The following is a 22,823-nucleotide window of genomic DNA, read 5'->3' on the forward strand; positions in this document are numbered from 1 at the left end:
CATTAAAGCACGAGCTGCATTTTATAAAACGAACGAAGTGAGTTTTATAATAGAGACACGAGTGATTTAATGCCATATTATGCTCGTTACACATAAAACTACTCTGTACCATAATAGTTTATTCATTGCGGCAGTGAGAATTTATAATAAGTTACCAAAAGAAATTAGGAAAGAAAAGAATATAAATTGCTTTAAAAATAATTTATATAAATACCTAACTCAACAGGCATTCTACAGTATAAATGAGTGTTTAAGTTAATATTATTCTTATTTTCATACATATTTTAATTGTAAAGATGTAAATTTTAAATGGTGAAATTGCTTTTTGAATCATTAAATACTTAATAAATAATTTGCATGCCTAATTGGCAAGATACATTTACCATCTACATCTACCGACCACCTGTATAAATAATACATGTATCTGCAAAGAAATAAATTGATTGATTGATTGATACATACTCAACTTTATCTAATCTTATGAAATACGAATCTAACCAAATTAAATACTACTACATTTTCCGCGACTTAGGTTCGAGTTCACCGTCAATTGTTCAAACATAATCAACCGTTTAAATAAGTTAAACGCCGTTTAGTCCAAATTTCCTGTTCACCACAGCCCATATACCGGTTAAGGAAGTAAATCGGGCGTTTATGTTATCCGAGCTTGCATACCCCGGTTATTCTTCGGTTAAGACGTCTTTGACAGATGCGGGCTATGTTTTTATAACGCTCGCAAGTTTCGTGAAGTTTACTCTCTGTTAAACTCTATTTAATTATAAAAGAGTATATTTTTCATCTCAGAAATAATTCATTGTCTCCCATAAATCAATCACTTCCTACTTTCGAATTTGTTGATAGTAAATGGTTTTAACTATTTTTTGGTCAAACGCGGGAGTCGAACCTTAGAACTCATGATCCCTATTATATGTTTTTCAAATCGGACCAGTAGTTCCTGAGATTAGCGCGTTCAATCAAACAAACAAACTAACTCTTTAGCTTTATAATATTAGTATAGATATAATCGGTCTATTAATATAAAATAACTATAAGTCCTTATATATTAACGAACAAAACAATGGAATAGCATTTGAAAGTGGAAAGGCAGCTAAGATTAACATTGCGTTGATTAAAAGTTTTATAAAGTTTTTTTAATACAAATTACGAAATGATATTTTAACTATCATATTTTATATAAAATATTTACATCTGTAAACTGAAGCCTTAATTTTAATTTATTCAATGGAGATTATGTGTTTATTGTTATTTTGTTTATTCTTTGGTATGTATATGGTATTGTAAAACACATTTTTCTCATAAATGTACATTAAATTACACTAGATTTAGAAAATATTCATCTTAACTTTAAAATTAAATTTTAACATTTGAAGTAAGTTTGTACCTACTTTAGTTTTTTTCTTACAATTGGACAGTGTTATGTAAGAATAGATTAAGCGACACAAGAGAGAATTTGAGAAAACGCGCTTCAAAGATTTTAAAGTTAAAATTGTCGCTGTGAGCTCATTATTTATGTTACGTGTGTGATTTTTTTACTGTAAATTAAGATGTGTATAAAGTTTAGATTAATTAAAAATATATTACAGTGCAGAATATACTTTAAAAGATATAGCCATTTTTCCGCTTAATTCATTAATGTATTATAGCTATATTCCGATTAATAAAAGTCAATAACGTACTATACGACATGATTGTCGTTTGATTCTTTCATACGATTTATTCTATGTTCGCTGAAAGTGCCTTGGAGTTTTGATGATCAGTCAGTCAGTGAGTGAAATAATTAGGAAACTATGACTTGTTATAATTCTTATACAACTCGTTCAAATTCAAACTGATAGACCAACTTCGATGCGATATTTTTAACATGAAAGCCAGTTTCCTTGTTGTGGGTCTTAATTATATTTGATAGATATCGGTCCAGCAGAGTAACAGCTGTTTTCCAAAATAATGCAGGTAAAGCATTTTTTTTTAAATGTCTGTGATGAAAATCATTTCTGGCATAACAGTCGTTATTCTAGTGAATTTCATGACTTACGTGAGTTTTTCAACATTTTTAATTTCGTTTCTTTAGGGCATACTGTACAGCAAACCCAAATAGCCCACAATCGACACACCGGATCCTATGAATTGATTATATCAAACTTAGAAGAAAACCTTTCACACCATAAGTGGGCAAACGAAGAACTACCATGTCTCCAAAAAACATTGGATATACTGAGGAATTTGAAGAATCATACGCTGTGGGCTACATGGGGTAAATATTTTCTTAGATTGTACAAGTATATTACAAGTAATACCCATAACTAGAACTTTCGGAAGTTTCGGAACAAACTTTGCTGACACACGTCTCATGCCCAAAACATCCAAAAAAATTGCATGAAACGAACCGATTGATATATCAACATCCTCAGCAACTTCCCGTATGGTAATTCAACGAATTTCAAAAACAATTTTCTTCACAACTTTGACGATATCTTTTATGTTGATGTGCTAGGGGCGTCCAGAGCACAGATATAGTTAGCTTTTAGCGATGTCTGTTCTGTGGTCCAGAGAGTGGTTCGTCGTTGGGACCTTCTTTCGACGTTCGTTAACACTTACTTAATTCCATTTTTCACACAAAATTTGATTGAAATTCTTTGCTCCACTTTTTTATAATAACAAAAAATCGCCAATCACAACAGAATACCTCTTACATTTTTATCTTTCAAAAACAAACTATGTATGCTATATGTTTGAAACTCTGAACATAAGTTTGGGAGATGTGTACCAACACTACAACAAAAAAAGAATCGAGTGTACGTTGCCCGTGAAAATTGAAAAGTCACCTTGGTTTTTGAACACCCCTCGTACTTAGGACCATGTAAGTATTATACGAAATTAATATGTGATTCTACTACCCTATTGTAGAAACACGAGGACGAAGAAGTATTGGGGGCCACTATCATCATCATCATATCAGCCGATGGACGTCCACTGCAGGACATAGGCTTTTTGTAGGGACTTCCAAACATCACGATACTGAGCCACCTGCATCCAGCGAATCCCTGCGACTCGCTTGATGTCGTCAGTCCACCTGGTGGGGGGTCGGCCAACACTGCGCTTACTAGTGCGGGGTCGCCATTCCAGCACTTTGGGACCCCAACGTCCATCGGCTCTTCGCACTATGTGCCCCGCCCATTGCCACTTCAGCTTCGCAACTCGTTGAGCTATGTCGGTGACTTTGGTTCTCCTGCGGATCTCCTCACCACTTGATTGGGGACCACTAGTGTTAATATAATTTATAACTACGTCTTTTTTAAAGTTTGGGACTCGATGCAGAGTCCAACTGGAGTGCTGTATGGGACAAGAAGCCAGTTCGGAAACAACGAGCAGTGTATCCATCCACCCTGGATACACACACATCCGGAACTACGCACACAGTACTGCCTAGCATATATTACGCTAACTAAGAAGAGACAAATTAAACATGAGGACCCGTATACAAATGCAAATGAATATATATCTGTAAGTAAATAGACTAAGTAAGACCAGTGCAATTTTAAAAAAGGTTACGTAAAAAAACCTAAACCCTAGTACCAAAGAATTTATAAAAGAGAAGATATGTCACTAGCCCGTCAAAACTGAGGCGAACAAAAGCGGCTAATTGTCGTAATTTCATTAAGTCACATAGTAACCAGAGAACAATACCTAAATATTGTATATGTCGCCGAGTGAGTTATTTGAACAGTTAGCAAAATCTAGGTTAATTATTGTGATAATATTAGAATCAGGTTTCATGGAATGGGGATGATGACTAGGTTTGAATATATTGATTTTTATGATACATTCGGGTAAATAAGGTCAATGTTAACTAATTTATACATAAAAAGCAACGATTGTCTGGATATTTAAAAAATAAATGAGATAATAAAATTTTATCGTAATTAGATGAAAATTCATACAGTTTTAGCTTCCTTACATTAAATGTGACATTTTTCAATAAATTAACTATAAACATAAACGCACAAATAACAAAGATATTAGTAATTTTGTTTGAACGCCCATACAAACCTAACGATCAGCGAGCCAACGACGTCACTAAATCGTGCCATTTTGTATGGAGCGTTTTTCAGGGATCCTCGGCAGCGCCGAAAATTTAAATCCCTGTAGCTCCGAAAGTAATGATCGCAGATACCATATTACTTTTACAAAATTGATTTGCTATTAGTATACTCTTAATTTATATACAATTAAAAAAACTGTCATCATCCCTATTGGAATTTAATTATTTACTGTTTAAATAAATAACACTGAAAGATTGATTACGTGATTCTCGTCTCGTATTGCGTTAAAATGGCGCCTAGGCGATACGTTTTACGGAATAGAGGTGCTTTGCCACTCTGTGGCCTGTTGGTTGAGTAGTTCAGTGTAATCAAGTTCTTGGAATGGATACTCGTCTTCCATTTGTTAAATAGTAATGGTGCAGTGTTAAAATAGTGATAGTGTTTCCGAACTTCAGTGGATGAGTTAATAGAAGTAAGGCCATTGCATTGTTAATTAATTAGCTAGAAGCCAACACCAGCTGAGAATGGGGAGTGTTTGTATACTGTAAAAGACGTCTTTAACCCAACTGTATAAGTTACAAGTCTGACATCAGCTGGTGGCTGACTCCTTGCTCTATCATAGATAACCCTGGTTTATATGTGATGGTATCAGCGCTGTACTTGATCAATATAGAGGGTAGAACTTTAGTTGTAAGTTAAGTGCTCGATTCGGTGATGATTGATAGTGTTACTTTGTGTATCTGCCATCCTTGACACATAAAGCTTAGAACCTGCTCTTAGACTACGGCTTCGCCGATATCAGGAGTGCAATATAGTCGGTGCCCCGATATATACAATGTCGAGTTGTGTGTTTAAATATAAGAATTAAACACAAAATTGAGCATGTGTGCGCTCAGTGGAGTAATCACATAAAGGATAATTCGTAACACATAATGCGGTGAATTTGTAACATCGTTATAGACCTTGAGTAAAAGAAAAATCTCTAAGCTATGTTATTAAATCTTATATAGGAGTACTGAAGTTCGGTAAACGCTCGACAAAAACGTACGGAAAACTCGATGGGTAAATACGACTCGAACTTGTCCAGTTTTTTAATGAGTACACAATCCATTCACGGTAGTGTTTCCAGGTATATTCCTCCATAATCTTCAATGTAAATGTACTTTAACAAATTGTATATATTTACAGTCAGTGTCGAAATATAATTTAACCTTCAACAAACTAACATGGGGCCTGTGTCTACCAGCTGTTTGTAAATCGAATTCTATAAAGCAGTTCGCGAAGACATTCCTTAACAACAGCCACCTTGGTTTTGCGTTACCAGAAACTACTATCAGTATAGACTCCTGCCAAAGCTACAACGAAAAGACTGAAGTATCGTATGGATTCTATGCTGCTATGTAAGTACTCGTATAAAAATAATTTATAACATATTTCCTCGTAAACTGTCTCGTGTTTCACCAATTTCAATATCATTATGTATATCGTTACGCACTTATGCGTTATTGTATTGTAAAATACACGGTTCATCCTATAAACGATCAGTACTTTTTGAATCTTAGCAAAGAGTTTTTATGTCAGAAAAGTGGTCAAGATTTTATGAATAAGATTAACTTTGTGAGATAAAATATAATAATTAAACATTTTACTCCTTAATTTTATAATCATGACAAAAAAATTACAACCATTTATCAGAAACAAAAACACAATAATATTAATTTACTGTATTAGTAATAATGGCTAAAAAAGTGCTGGTGCGAGCACTTTGCAATTCTGAGAAAAAATGAAAATTATTCCGCGCACTTTTTCTTTCCTCTGTATTGTTTTATTAGTTACTAGCGGACGCCCGCGACTTCGTCCGCGTAAAATTAGCTTTTCACAAATACCTAGGAAACCATGGGTTTTTTAGCCTATGTGTTAATCCAGAGTAATATATATTTCCATTCCAGACATACATACACACGAACTTTCGCCTTTAAAATATTAGTGTGATAATCTTCCCTACCCCTACCTTACCCTACTCCCTACCTTACCCTACTCCCTACCTTAACCTACTCCCTACCTAAACCAACCCTACTTTTCCCCTAACCTACCGCTAACCCTAACCCTACTCTACCCCTACCTTACCCGTAGGTAGTGGTTAAAGTATTAATTCGACACCACAAGAAGTCCCAAAAGCAGCGAAGAAGGTTACTTTAAGATAGATACTTGTAAGCGTTTCAAAATTTCATCATGTGGAAAACAAGCAAAGATACAAATTCGTTTTCAGAATGTGTGTTCAAAGTGTGTTCACTCGCTTTTATAATAGGCTACTTGCCTCTTTTCTAAACGGTGTTTAAACTGAATTATGGAAGTATTATAAGCTATATTTTATTTTGTCCCGTCAATAATAAGTAAAAAATCAAAAATAAACCAGTAAAAAAAAAAATTTAAATGAAAAAATATCTACGTAAATTTTTTGCCGCCGAAACACAACACATTAACAAGTGACGTCATTCATAGAGATAACAGCGTGATTGGCGTTTGCAATGATGTGATTATATCACGTCACCGCAAGCGCCAATCACAAACCGATGTCTTGTAGCGAAAGACGTTACAGTTTATGATTGGCGTTTACGGTGACGTGATAATAATAATAATAATAATAATAATAATTGTTTATTTGCAAGAATACAACATTCCACTAAATTAATAGTGTGCAAATATAAAAAAATACAAATAGTCACAATTACCAAATTAAATGAAATGAGATTAAGAAAAAGATAAATACAGTCACAATTACTAAATTAAATTAAATGAAATTACAAATAAAAAAACATATCATAATTGAATTATTATTAAGGTTTCATATAATATATTATTATTAAAAAAATATATATATTATTATTATTATTATACTTTACTTACACACCACAATGGCAAAAAGAAGAGAAATAAAATTAAAAATATATATTACAATGGTATAATTATTTTTATGCGAATATAATATTAATTTATATACTATAATTATTACAATATGCATGTTAATTATACATGAATATTCTAATAAATTAAAAAAATATATTTTATAACACTGCTCTTCGTATGGAACGTGTGATATAAAAATAACTTTTGTTATAGCCTGTATATGAATATATATATATATATGAATATATGTATATGAATATATGTATATATATGTATAATGAGAGCTCTGGGTTCTTGGTCTTTTTACAGCTCTGGGTTCTTGATTTTTAACTTATTTTATTTATATTTTATTGTATTAAAATTTCAAGTTGATATATTTTAATTTAATAATTTTTTTTAAAATTAATTTATTAACAATTTGAAAAGAAATTTTAATTGTGATGCAAATACGAGTATGAAGACAATGCTGTACAGTGTCAATCTTTGCCTGTTGGTGTTGTATTGCGCAATATAATTACATGAGAATTACATTATAATTAATTAATTTTTTAACTTTTTTTAACACTTAATTTTTAATTGTTAGTACGACCTACACTTTATGCATGATGTGACTACCTTTAAGTAAAGTTATATGTTTCTATACCCTATTTATTAAGTTTTTTAATTCTGTATACATATAATTTTGTTGGTGGTTCAAATAATAAATAAATAAATAAATTATAGATTTAATTACAAATTAATATTGTAAATGCATTTTTAGCTTAGTATTTATAGCAAAATGCCTAAATTGAACTCTGACAGATATGAAACAGACTCCCCCAGATATAATGGAAAGTGCTACAAACATAACCATACATATACAGCAGATAATACTAAGAAATCATGATATGGAAAAAAATAGGACCACCCTGGAAGCAAACCCACCAACAAAAAAAGAACTTTCAAAATCGGACCATAAATGACGGAATTATCGCTGGACATACATAAAAAAAAAAAACATCCGAACGTAGAACCTCCTCCTTTTTGGAAGTCGGTTAAAAATGAATAAAAATGCCTAGCATATTTCAAGGACTTATCAGAAAAATTTAATTTTTCATTTTTCTGGGCGAAATACTCCAAGATTAAAATTACACAAAGTATTTACAAAGACATTTATATAACCAAATAAATAAAGGAGGGTAGTTTATCAACATTTTCATCCCGGAAAAATCCATAGTTCCAGAGGTATTTGTGAAAAACTAAATTTTGACGGACGCGGACGAAGTCGCGGGCGTCCGCTAGTATATCAATATTCTTTTAACATTTTCGTATTTTCATTTCCAGTGCCTTTATCGGATCTATGATACTGCTAACTTTATTCTGTACACATTATTACGAATATCACCGCTATGCAAAGGAACAAACTTACAGTAAGTTACTTTTATGTTCTAATTTACTGCCACATTTAGTTCTACTAACATTATAAACGCGAATGTTTATATGAATGTTTATTAAGATATTTGTTACTCTTTAACGCTTATAAAACTTTATTTAAAAATCATGTATTTTTCAAATTTTCTAAACGTCAAAAACGCTGTTGTCTGTTTTGTGACGTCACAGTGTTACTTGATGTACTAACGTCAAACTAATTGTTAACTCATATTTTTGACAAACGTTCTGTTTGGTTTTGTTAACGTGACTTCATGAAACAGTTGAGTTGAATATAGACCATCATGACTGACACGCGTTTTGGCTCGTATTGTAAAAAAAATCTCACCTGATGGTAAGCGATGATGCAATCTAACATGGAAGCGGGCTAACTTGTTAGGAGGATGAAAATCCACACTCCTTTCGGTTTCTACACGGCATCGTACCGGATCGCTAAATCGCTTGGCGGTACGTCTTTGCTGGTATAAAAATATTTCAAAATTAAAATTTTCATGTAATCACGTCTCAAAAAATATGATATTTTTTTTTTTTAATGTAGTAGAACGATAATGAACAATTTAAGACCATTTAAAAGAAAGTGTCAACTAGCCCAATCAGACCATTGTGCCCAAGGTTTCACATACGTAAATCCCATTTCTGTACAAAAAAAGTTATAATAAGTAGTCTAAACTACTCATTATAACATCAGAAATCTGCCAGTGAATGTACCTTCAAATTCGGTCCAGCCCTTTCTGAGATTAGCCGTACCAAACAGACATACACAGACAAAAAAAACAAAATTGATTTTTTACCGTCTTTATGGGGTAATGTGATGTCAATAGCCTCAGTCAAATGTCCTAGCGCAGGGCGAGATCTCCTGCTGGTATCATTCAAGGAAGCTAAACTATCAGTACTGCAGTATGATCCACAGATCAACAACTTGGTTACATTAAGCATGCATTACTTTGAGGAGGATGATATGAAGGTATTGTGTTATAGAGAGATCTTATTATATACATTGAATTTGACATTTTTGATAAGTACCCTTAGTAACATTATATCCACAATTTAGACTTATATCCACAATTTAGACTTTGCATTCAATTTAGACAAACTGCAGACCACCTTAATCTGGCCCTATCGCCGGTTTTCGAGATTTCGTGATGAATGACCTTTCACATTTATATACCTATTAAGATTTGATATGGGTCAACTACCCTATTGGTTGTTAACAACTACTTTCACCTTATTGGTGGCCTCCATTGAACATAGCTCAACTATAGGAACATCAAGTGTGAGTACTGAATAACTAAATTCCAAGTAGGACAAATTGCAATTTTTTGATATTAAATGGACTTTAAAAAAGTAAGAGTCTCTCTGAGATTTGGACACATTTTAGTGTAAATGATATATTATGATATTTTTTACCCGCGTAATAATACATTAAAGCTGGCAACTTAAAATTACAAACTGACACTTTTATTTATTTCTACAAATAAATCATCATTAAAGATTAGTAAGTCTATAAATTTCTATACTTATATTATAAAGAGTCACGCCGCGCCACCTAGCGTCGGCACGACCCAAGACACCAGACCGGGCTACGTCATATTCGTGTCAGTTACTATTACTATACTATTATTACTATTACTATTTCTTACAGTTATTTGAATACCCTCATCAGTTATTCAGTCGTATAATTTGTCAAATGAAAACTTACAATATTAGCATAATTTAACTGCTTGGTTGCCTATTATCTAGTTAATTCCTAGATTTTGTATGAAAAATGTGTTTGGTCACAATTTATCTAGGCAACATATTTGCAATGTGTCACTGTGAACATTATCTATCATCTATTCCATAGCATATTAGCAGATGAGGGTAAATATTTTTATGCCGTGATGAATGATGATTTGAATTGACCATAATAGGGATGATGACAGTTTTTTAAATTGTATATAAATTAAGAGTATGCTAATAGTAAAGCAATTTTGTAAAAGTAACAGGGTATCTGTGATCATTACTTTCGGAGCTACAGGGATTTAAAGGGTCAGATTTGCGGCGCTGCCGCAGATCCTTGAAAAACGCCCCATACAAAATCACACGAACTAATGATGTCTGTCGTAGGCAATGTAATGATCGTTAGATTTGTATGTAAGTTCAAACAAAATTACTAATATCTTTGTTATTTGTACGTTTATGTTTATAGTTCATTTATTAAAAAATGTCACATTTAATGTAAGAAAGCTAAAACTGTATGAATTTTCATCTAATTACGATAAAAGATTTTTAATAGATTTTGAAATTTTATAATCTCATTTATTTTGCAAATATCCAGACAATCTTTGCTTTTTATGTATAAATTAGTTAATATTGACCTTATTTACCTGAAAGTATCATAAACATCAATATATTCAAACCTAGTCATCATCCCCATTACAGCTGTCTTGCACAAACATAATCCGTTTTTACTACCACTTTAGCAGTTTAATCATGTCGTAATATATCCTTGTTTCAGAAATCTTAATAGCTAAAGCATTTTCAGCAGTTGAGAATACAGCTGAACTCTTTAAAGAAAAAAAGGGTGCGATTAGTTCTGTAAATTCCTTGAAGTTCCTGACGGCATGTTTAGTAGTAAATATGCATTATAGTGCTATCTGTCTTAAAACAGGGATAAGAAATTCTAAAAGTTTAGACTCCGTAAGTAGTAAACGTCGCATGATAAAAATTACATGCTATTTTTTTATAAATATAACTTTACTTTTTTTCAGTACTGTTTGTTTGTCGCCATAGCTTATTGGTTGCTTCTGTAGCAGTACCTACTAGCCAATGGTGTGAAGTTGTCAAGTGGAATAAATCATAGCGATTCGTTAGTTGCTGTAATATTTTCATCATTATCAACCCATATTCGGCTCACTGCTGAGCTCGTGTCTCTTCTCAGAATGAGAGGGGTTAGGGCAATAGTCCACCACGCTGGCCCAATGCGGATTAGCAGACTTCACACACGCAGAGAATTAAGAAAATTCTCTGGTGTGCAGGTTTCCTCACGATGTTTTCCTTCACCGCCTGAGACACGTGATATTTAATTTCTTAAAATGCACACAACTGAAAAATTGGAGGTGCATGCCCCGGACCGGATTCGAACCCACACCCTTTGGAATTGGAGGCAGAGGTCATATCCACTGGGCTGTCACGGCTTTTACTTTGTAATATTTTAGCTCCTTTTAATGATTATCCTCATCAAACTCATTTATTTAATTGTTGGACACGCTGCCATACTCATATACCTGATGATGATGATGATGATGATGATGATGATGATGATGATGATGACGATGATGATGATGTTGATGATGACGATGACGATGACGATGACGATGACGATGACGATGACGATGACGATGACGATGATGATGATGATCAAGCTAAGTTATAGTCTGCTATGAGTGTTCGTACAGAATTGTGCAGAATAACAAATGCAGTAGCCCAACAATTATCGGCTTCATGACCAGTCGTGCTCGTGGGCGAAAATCCGGTCGCAGCCTAACCGTAGCTTTTGCGACCACGACCAACATTTCGTGGTCATAACCGGGTCTCTAATGCCAACCACATGCGGTGAGGTATAAGTACCCAGCAGCAGACTTGAAGCGCTGTTCGATACTGATACTCGATACTTGAAACTTATGGCTTGAGGTTCGCGATGTGCATGTTAAATAGGTACACTTGAAGCATTCATTTTATTTTCATTTTGCCGACTTGACAAGTCTGCCGCGCCTCATGCCAAATCGACCGTGAGTTAGAGCCTTACTATTTAACGGAAATGAATTTGTTGTGTTTTATAATATTTTTTTTTCTAGTTGATAGAACGCTATAGCCTGCATGTGTTTTTACATCCGGATATATTTGTTGATACTTTTATAATGATATCTGGGGTTTTGTTGATGAACAACATCTTGTCAACTGATAAGCCTGTTACTATAAACAATTTGATCAAAAGATACTTTAGGTAAGCCACCACCTTATAATAAGAATACCCACAGATTTAGGAAGTAATTAGATAGATAAAGTACCAAATTATTGTATTAAACCAGCGTACCCGGAGCGTGGCGTAAACAAACTCTTCTATAGTTTAATAATACTAATAATAATAATTTCATAATATTATAAATTATTATACAATACTAGCTGAATCTCGTGGTTCCCGTTACCGAAGGAATACAAGGATAATAATATAGCCTTCCTAATTAAATTGGCTAACACTGAAAGAATTTTTCAAATCGGACCAGTAATTCGCGCGCTCAAACAAACAAACAAAATATATTAGCGCGTTCAAACAAACAAACAAAGTCTTCAGCTTTATAATATTAGTATTGATAGAGTAAGTATTATACGAGTATAATAGTCCAATTTTTTATATTGATTAGAGCCTAAACTTTACCTTAATTTTTTTTTTAAAATTCACATTTTTTTGTTATCAAATGTAATTAATCCGGGGAAGAGACCTGCCTCTGTAGCCAAGTGGCACGCCGATTCTCTTTCTACGATCGCAAACGCTTCGAAAAGTAGAAAAATGTATGGGAATGACATTTGCGACCTGTCGATAGCAACTTGGCTGCAGATATAAAGGATATCCTTAACAGAGCTCCAAAAAATCTAGCTAGGACAGGCTCTTGAACTTAAAATAAAAACATTATTAATAATACTTATTACACTGATAAACTCTTCACGTAATAATTAAAAGCGTTATCTTTTACCGCCGTATCAAAAAAAATTAAAATATCCTTTAGGTTATGTTACCGTCAATTTTATTTAACCAAGCATTTTTGTTTTTTCTGTGAGAAATCTTTACCCAGCCCCCTAGGTAAAACCCTCTCTGTAAAACGTTTTCTTTTATTCATGTCTAGAATAATGTAGGGGAGAACGGGGCGGAAAGTGCCAATTTTGACTAAACCTTATATAATTCGGATAAAACACACCCACACATGGCCCCTCAGTCCACGTCACTGACGGAACTAAAAATTAAAATGGCAGCCTCGTGGCGTCGGCTGTTAGGAATTACGCGACAGAATACTAACGCATATAATATATCTCTTTCTGTTTTGGAGATATTTGCGTTGGCGCAATTTACCCCCGGCACTTTCAGCCCTGCTCCCCCCTAAAAAGTGATCATTTTGAATTACAGTATATTGCCTGTTTACTATAAAAGTCAAAGATTAACGTATGGTTCTATGGTTTTGTTTACAGGTTAACATACGTACCAATGGTTCTAATACTGTATATCACCCAACTATTAAAATACCACAATTCAGGACCGTTACTGCAAACGGAGTTATTATCTGATGTTGAATATTGCAGAAACAATTGGTGGACTGTTTTATTGAATGTCAATAACTATGTAGACTTTAGAAAAGCGGTAAGTTTATGGTATTCTGTAGTAGAATTGCCTCCACGAAAGTAATATAGACTTATCTGTATGTATCATTATCAATATCACCTTTACCAGATCCTAACACAACAATCTTTTTATTAATTTCAAGTTGCAGAAAATGTAAGTTAACTACAAATACTCAATGTTCATATAATTGATTTTAAATTAACCACATCACATGGTATAGAAAAATGTTAAAAAAGCATCGGAAATCTATTAGGTACATCCATTGAATTGTATCCTCTCCAAAGAATTGCATTCAGGTGACGCATTCTTTTAACATTATAACGATACAAGGGTCAATTATTTAAAAGCATTTTCATATTCAGTTCTATAATCATTTATACTCGTAGTTTTAATAATTTCTGACTCATTTGTGTATGGAAGACCTTAATAAACTTAAGCATTTTTAAGTTATGGCACATTTAAGATTTTTATAAAAAAAAATCCGACTTTTTGTTTATTATCCATATTTTTCAGGATTTTGTGTCTTAATTTTACTTTTCTTTGCGATTTCAACAGGAATGGGATATAGGTACCTACGTGGGTAACCGGCGCGGATTACAGATATAATTAAGGGGATTTAAATAGGTCATCATCATTCTCAACCCATATTCGCTGCTGAGCTCGAGTCTCCTCTCAGAATGTCCACCACGCTGGCCCAATGCGGATTGGCAGACGTCACACACACAGAGAATTAAGAAAACTCTCTGGTATGCCGGTTTCCTCACGATGTTTTCCTTCACCGTTTTTTGAGACACGTGATATTTAATTTCTTGAAATGCACACAACTGAAAAGTTGGAGGTGCATGCCCCGGACCGGATTCAAACCCATGCCCCCCGGAATCGTAAGCAGAGGTCATATCCACTGGGCTATCACGGCTTAAGTAATAGGTACCAGTATTTAATCACGATTTTTTGACTTTCAGTGCTTTCCAATTACGTGGTCTAATGCTTGCGACTTTCATTTTACTATAATCGGTACAGGGCTTTACTGGTTGTACCAAAAAAATAGATCGCTCGGTCTAAAAGCGTACATTATAGGAGCCATCGCTTCAGTTACGCTGCCGACGTTGGTAGCGTTTCGATTGGGATTAATGCCAATAGATTTTAGTGATTTGGAGTAAGTACACCAATTTTTCAACTTTTTAAGCAATTATTTCAACATTATTCAAGTGAATGAGAAATACTTTAAAACATTTATATCTCAAAGGAACTACCTATCTTGAACAATTTTTACGAGTGAATTATAAAGATTCTTATTAATTGTATGTAACCAGAGGCGCTAAAGGTATATTTTATTACATATCCGAAATCAACTACTTACAATTAAGAATAAGCTTAACCTTTTTATATAAAAAACAAGACAGATGATACAAGCTTTTGAATTGTATTTTTCATTTGCAAAAAAAAAAAAATAACGTTTTCTCGGACTTTTACTCCGTAACCTTTCTGTTGTTCTATCCATTTCTCACATCTTCCACGGAGTTGTTACTTTAATTTTAATAAAATATATAATATTTTTTATTTTTAATTATGATGACGTTTAATTCTAGACGGTTTAGTGACTTTACGTACTATGTAATCACGCCGACGTACCTACATTCACATCTGCGGAGTGGGCCGTACTTTATTGGAATTGCGTTTGGTTGTCTACTCTCTTTATATAAACCAGCAAATTACACGAAACTTTCAGTGGTAACTATAATTATACTTTTATGTGTGTATTCGCACTTCTTTATAATATTTCAATCATTCCTAATGTAAGATTCTTAACTTCAAAAGAGCTCGACCACAGCGATCCGGCTCGAAGGACCAGAAAGGTTGTAAGAAAACTTACGGTTGGCGGATCTTCGATTAATTAATATCACATAACACGTTTTTCTTGTGCCGGCCGGCTCCGAATCTTTTACACCTACAAATTTAAACAAAATGATAAAAATATAATTAATAGAAAACTGTGATAAACTATTTTATAAAAAATCCAGCTCTCTCGTTGTTAGGCTTTTGAATGCCCAATGCTTATGTGCATTTTTCGCCATCTTGAAAAAAGTTTTAAATACAGTTTTTTTCTATAAGTTCTCCGTTGAGTTACGAAAATATTGACGCAATACTTAAAATATTTACTTATCGTTTAAAGTTGATGAGAACTATGAACGATAAGTAAAAAAAACTTAAGAGACCTTAATTTTAGCGCGTACAAAGTGCTCTTTATACGCTCTCGGCTCTATAACTTAGGTCTCCTCTCTTACATTTTTTATCTATCGTTCATAGTTATTGAGATATCGATCAAAAAAGTCATATACATTCCGTTACCGAACCGGTTTGGCGATAATTATGAAAAATTTGATAACTCTATAGATTTATATGAAGTTGTTTGCCGTTATTTTAAAAACTGGAATTAAAGTAAGCTTTTGAGGATGATGATACCGTCAGTGTAACCATAGCAGTTGAACAAGCATCGATTTCAATCGTCTGCCAGGTACATAGATCTAATTCTCAAGAATGCAGTTAGCGACAAACTGACTAAGGGGGGAAATTGATTTCCAGCATGGCCAAACCGGTTTGGTGACGGATTTTTTTTTAATTTTTTTTATCGATATCTGAATGAATGATAGATAAAAATGTAAGAGACCTAAATTGTAGAGCAAATAAAGAGCATACATAAAATAGTATCACAACAAAATTTCGAATCTCAATGGAGGACGTAGTTATTGTAAAAAACTGGAAAATGCACATAGGAAATCATGGTCGAGAGATTGAAGTTAAGCTGCTTCTTTATGCTGTTCCCATGTCTTATCCAAAATTCAGCTTTCTCGGTTAATTTTCATTCCAAATATTGTATCTAATAGTCAATCTCTTTCAGAGCTTACAAAATTCTAATTTATATTTCAGAAGGCATCAACTACTATACTTACCCTTGGAGTAGGATTAGGTATGTTTATAACTATGCTAGGAGGATATTTAGCACATCGAAACCACAGTCCATTCGAGGCAGCCTTATATGTGGGAACAAACAGGACTATATGGGCTATTGCCTTGGGCATTGTAATAGTCAGCTTCGAGTACGGTTATATACGTGAGTACATATTTTGCAATTTGGTTGAAGGATAATTAGATATTTCATACTAAGAGAAAGGCAACCTTCAATCTAACCTTGTTAAATTATCTAGCTAAGATACTATGGGTCCTCTATATAAACTACATTCCTTATTGGTTTTATTTGGTACATTTATATTAACGAGTAAGTATAATATTTCAACCTAGAACCTAAATTACTGAACCGAATTTGATGAAAATATTTGTTAAAGTAACTTTAAGTTGTCACACAATTAACAAAATAACGTGTTTTAAAGCTAAACAATAATTAAACCTAAAAAGGGAGTAATTTAGTTAACCAAACAGAAGTACTTCGTATTTGTGATGCAAAATATACCGGCCAAGTGCGAGTCGGACTCGCGCTCGAAAGGTTCCGTTCCAATATCTATAAAAATTATCACGTTTGTTGTATAGGAGCCCCCTTAAATATATATTATTTAGTATTTTTTGTGTGCCTGCGGCAACAGAATATATCAGTAAAATTTTCAACTTTCGGACTATCAGGATTAATGAGATACAGCCTGGAGACATATGTACCGACAGACGGACAGCGAAGTCGTAGTAATAGAGCATCAACATCAAAATCATTCCAAGCTTTGGCACTGGTCGGCCGTGTTTTGGCTCACTGCTAATGCTGCTAATGTTCTCTCAGAATGAGAAGGGTTAGGCAAATAGTGTTATTGGCAGACTTCACACACGCAGAGAATTAAGAAAATTCTCTGGTATGCAGGTTACCTCACGATGTTTTTCCTTCACCGTTTGAGACATTTAATTTCTTTAAAATGCAGAAGCATCGGTGTCAGAGGTCATAATTATCCACTATATCACGACTCACAGTTTACAGTTGATTAGAAACTAGCAAATACATAGTTAGAGAATAGTCGGTGTGCGTACTAGCAGACCAACCCGACTAAACTATCGGCCGATTATCGAGCCCAACCCTTGTCTAAGGACACTAGAATGTTGTTCGATTTATTTAAGATAGCGGTTAATCGTAGATGATGTATGTTAATGTATAATATAGCTCCTATGTAGGGTGGCATGTTCAGGATTGAACAAACCCTCTATAAATAAAGAAGAATTAAAAAAAAACGACGTTTAGTAAATTAATCAATTATTTCAGCACTTATATCCGACTTCATTCACTGGCGAATCTTCATCCCCTTAAGCAAATTATGCTTTAGTTTGTACCTCACACACTGGCTTGTAATAGTAATGAAAACCTACAATACAATGAGTCCTGAAACGTTGAAGTTTACATATTTGGTAAGAGATTATTTACATTTAAATTGTTGTATTGTTTACATTGATCATACTAACACTGTATGCTTATTGTTCTACATTCTCTCTTCAATTGTATCGTACTTATTGTATACTACCGGACACCCGCGACTTCGTCCGCGTGGAAGTCAATGTAAAGCCCTATCTCTCCACTTTAAAGTTTTCCGTATTATGGTCTTAAACTGTGCCAAGTTACATTTGAATTCATTCAGTAGTTTCAGCGTGATGCCCGAATAACAAAAAAATACGGGCAGACAGGCAGACAAACAGACAGACAGACACAGAAAAATGGAAGAAGAAAAAAATTAGGCTTCAGTACCGAAAATATAATGCCCCAAAAATTTTTTTTCAAAATATCTTCAATGTACAGAATGTACAAAATTTACAGAATTCGTATTATAAGTATAGATACTAGATGGCGCTGGCGTCCGTTATGCCACGGTAACGTTTGGTGTTACAAATGGTACATGTAAAATCTCAAATTGCGAAAAAATATATAGAATTCGACCAGTTTTATTACAAGTATAGATTCAAAAACACAATTTGGTTTTCGTGATGGACTAGGTACAAGGGATGCACTGTTTGGTTTTCAAGTGCTAATGCAAAGATGTCTGGATTTAAATTGTGATCTGTATGTCTGTTTCATTGATTACGAAAAGGCGTTTGATCGTGTACGCCACACCAAGCTTATGGAGATTTTGTCGAAAGCTGGCTTAGATTATAAAGATATCCAGTTTATCAGGAACTTGTATTGGGAACAGTCAGCTAATGTCAGGGTTGAACGACACACAACTTCGTATATTGACATACTGCGCGGGGTACGACAAGGTTGCATTTTGTCTCCTTTATTATTTAATGTTTATGCCGAAGCAATATTCGAAGAAGCGCTTGAGAATATCAATGAAGGTGTAACGGTGAACGGCATACTAATAAATAACATTAGATATGCGGATGATACCATTCTATTAGCCGATAGTCTAGAAGGCTTGCAATCGTTAGTCAATGAAGTATCCTCCGCCAGCAATTCTTATGGCATCAATATTAACTGCAAAAAGACAAAATACATGACCATCAGCCGAAAGCCAATCAGATGCAACTCTTTGTATCTACATGATAAAATAATAGAAAGGGTACAGCGATATCGGTATTTGGGATGTATGATTGACGAAACCGGGGATCATAGTCTGGAAATACGATGCCGCATTGAACAAGCAAGAAATGCTTTTACTAAATTAAAAAAAGTTCTCTGTGACCGCAATTTAAAAATATCTCTGAGGATGAGAGTAGCGCGATGTTACGTTTTCTCTGTGTTACTTTATGGGGTTGAAGCCTGGACACTAACACAAGCGATGTGTAGTAAGCTTGAGGCATTTGAGATGTGGGTTTACAGGCGGATACTGCGAATATCATGGAGGGATCGTATACGCAATACTACTGTGCTGCAAAAAATGGGAAAGCCAACAGAAGTTCTGCAACAAGTCCAAAGGAGGAAGCTCGAATACCTGGGTCATATAATGCGAAACTCCAAATATCACCTGCTCCAGCTTATTATCCAGGGAAAGATAAAGGGGAAACGAAGGCCTGGTCGTAGACGTACTTCTTGGCTCAGGAACTTGCGCCAATGGTTTGGTATGAGTACCAGATCACTCTTTCGGGCAGCAGTGAACAAAGTTAAATTAGCCTTAATGATTGCTGACCTCCGATAGGAGATGGCACTATAAGAAGAGAAGATAGATTCGTCAGCTGTCTTAGTACCCATTACTCAGGCTACTTGAGATTAGACGACTAGGCAATGTGGCTATATAATTACCTATTTATTAAAATTGCCCCAAATTGTATTGTCTCACAAGTGTCATACTTGATCCTGTCCCTATAATTTTTTTTTTCTCATTCCCCAATCCCCATAATATCAATGAAACAGTTAGACAGCCGGAAATGCTCTTATGTCTATTTACTATTATACAATGTTATTCTTTTGACGATTTCGACGATCAACAGGCAATAGACTCACTGGGCGTGATAACATTTTGCTGTGGACTCTCTTATCTGCTGTGGTTGGTGTTTGAAGCGCCTATGAACAATATAGTAGCTCTTGTACTACTAATGAGGTAATTGCGTTAAATAAGGCAGGCATTAAATATCTAGTAGAGTAGGACACAGTCTTCTTGTAAGAATTTAAGCTTTTCCAGTGGGAACTCTTTGATCTCTGTGCTAAAAATGTATCTCAAGTTTCATCAAAATTGATTCAACGACTGAGTCGGAAGACAACAAACTTAATTTCGCATTTATAATAATTGTTGCGATGTCAACGAAGACGTTTATAAAACAAGTTTGAAAGTGCAATATAAAATAGCCAAGCGATAACTTTGAGAAGAATCTTATACACATATAATTCATAAATGCACGCTTGTACGAGTAGGTTTCTGTTTGTAAGTAAATCATAGGTTTTCTATTTGACTCAAGCCAGAAATCAAATGTAAAGGCATCTCTCACCTCACAAAACATTAGCTGACGCCGCGCGGTTTTACCCGCGTGGTTTCCTTTCCCGTATGAATACGGAGATAAGATATAGCCTTCCTCGATAAATGGGCTATCTAACACTGAAAGAATGGTTCAAATCGGACCAGTAGGTCCTGAGATTAGCGCGTTCAATCAAACAAACAAACTCTTCAACTTTATAATATTAGTATAGATATGGCTGTAACCGTTAAAATCTATTAAATCATATTAAATGTTCTTTTCTCAGATCACGCAAAGAAATCAATAACGGAACATCACAAACAAATGGAGATCTAAGCGCAGTGAAGAAAATAACTTGAAACTTTTGAAATTAAATTTTATCTGCTAGAATACCCGAAGGTTGACGTTATATTGTCCAGAAAATATTGACAAATAGTCATAAACATAATTACATTTTCATTTTAACATATTTGGTAATATAATTGGAGTGGGTTGGTAATAAATATAATTTTGAAATATATGTGAAAAATATTATATGCCTTTTTTACGTAATATTATTGTAATAAGTGTATCATTAATTGTGATTGTTCCTTCTTCAGCTCAGCAAGGAACAAATAATAATATAGACATAGGCCTCCTCTAGACACTTCCGTAGTACTTAGTCTCTTGTATTGTAAAATATATTCAGATAAATTAAAAAAAAAAAACTTGAAATTATACAGGCAAAACTCCCAAACCCAATCCTTTATCTACCGATTTATTTATTTACCTTTTTTTCCCCAGTATTTTAGCATTCCACACAATCATGCAGCTAGATAGATAGCTAACTGTTATCAAATTTAGACAGAACCTAGATCGATTCGCACTTGGCGGTTTTTCTATGTTCCAAAAAATTCTCAGTATTATAAAAGACTACATAAGGCACTATCTCAATGTATTATCTCTAAGTTAGGATATTAGTTCTGTTACGGAAAAAGTGTCACATTTGCTCCATGTTTTCTCCACCCAACAAAAGCATGTTAAGCCGTCGACTTCCCATCTCTCCAAGCTGCTAATTGATTTGTTAATGATGATGAATTGGTCAAACGCGGAAGTCGAACCTTAGACCTCATGGTCCCTATATTATGATGTTTTGTAAGACTCTTACAGACTAATAATACCGAGACCCTTATTAGGTAATCAGCAAGTTCTGTATGACCTTGCTGGCCTATTCACTAACTTCGAGTACCTTTAGTTTTTGTAAAGTAAGATTTATTAACTAGCTTTTTTATTTTTTTTTATTGAGAAAGAATACAATAAGGAACTTTAGCTAACTTATCCTAATAACTATTATGCCATGCCAACACAAATCATGCCCACGTGGAATGGTGGCAAGAATACTGGCTGCATTTCCGCGCTGGACAGCCAGGCTGATCCTTTGCGCAAAAAATGAGCCAACCCTTCTGTCACCAGTCGAGGCAACTTGTACTAGCTTTCGTAATTCTTAAGTCACCTGATTTGGTATTAACTATTTATTTAATGCTTACTGATCAAAATTGAGATTAAAGGTAAAAAAAATATTAAAATCGGACTACTCAGAAAAATTTACACGTGTTCATACATAAAAAAATATACACGTCAATTTGTTAACCTTCTCTCTTTTTTCGTTGGTTGAAAATGTCAGTCGGTGGCTACTGACAATCTTCGTGGATATCATAAATTAGAAAGTGGATATGACCCAGTTGATGTTATGATTTTCGTTAACTTGGCTTTAGGGTATAAGCAAAATGCGGTTGTTATTGATTTGATGTTAATTATATTATGTGGCCAATATATTATATCAAATTATTGAATGCCGAGCAAGCGAAGGATTCTAAGATTGAGCCGTAAAAAAGCGGGAGATAAAAAATCCTAAGAGCGCTTAATGATAATGGTGATGATGATGATTATGATGATGAATATGATAATGATGATAATGATGATGATGATGATGATGAAAATGATGATGATAATTCAAAGTTAGTGAATTGCCCGACTGAATTTGCCGCAAGAAGAGATTAGAAGTTGTTAACTGTTAAACCTACAGTTTATATATTAACGAACGAAAATTACAATAGCAGTTGAAAATGGAAAGGCAGCTAAGATTAACGTTTTTTTGATTAAAAGTTCCAAAAAGTTGTTTTAATAATTACTATTATATT

The 22,823-nt window shown here is 34.0% G+C and overlaps 1 protein-coding gene across 1 annotated transcript; it reads left to right on the forward strand.

The window, feature by feature from the left end:
- The first annotated feature begins 59 nt into the window (after positions 1-59).
- On the forward strand, positions 60-21,539 carry LOC112048858 (nose resistant to fluoxetine protein 6). The gene is made up of 13 exons (XM_052887719.1): positions 60-2,272; positions 3,320-3,522; positions 5,250-5,461; positions 8,292-8,377; positions 10,894-11,075; positions 12,233-12,381; positions 13,620-13,788; positions 14,733-14,926; positions 15,360-15,501; positions 16,699-16,882; positions 18,026-18,168; positions 20,182-20,291; positions 20,930-21,539. The coding sequence occupies exons 1-13, from the start codon at positions 1,966-1,968 to the stop codon at positions 21,000-21,002; spliced, it is 2,154 nt and encodes a 717-aa protein (XP_052743679.1). The 5' UTR covers positions 60-1,965; the 3' UTR covers positions 21,003-21,539.
- The last annotated feature ends 1,284 nt before the right edge of the window (positions 21,540-22,823 follow it).

This window comes from Bicyclus anynana, chromosome 2 (assembly GCF_947172395.1).
Source record: "Bicyclus anynana chromosome 2, ilBicAnyn1.1, whole genome shotgun sequence".
In the NCBI taxonomy this organism is placed as follows: domain Eukaryota; kingdom Metazoa; phylum Arthropoda; class Insecta; order Lepidoptera; family Nymphalidae; genus Bicyclus; species Bicyclus anynana.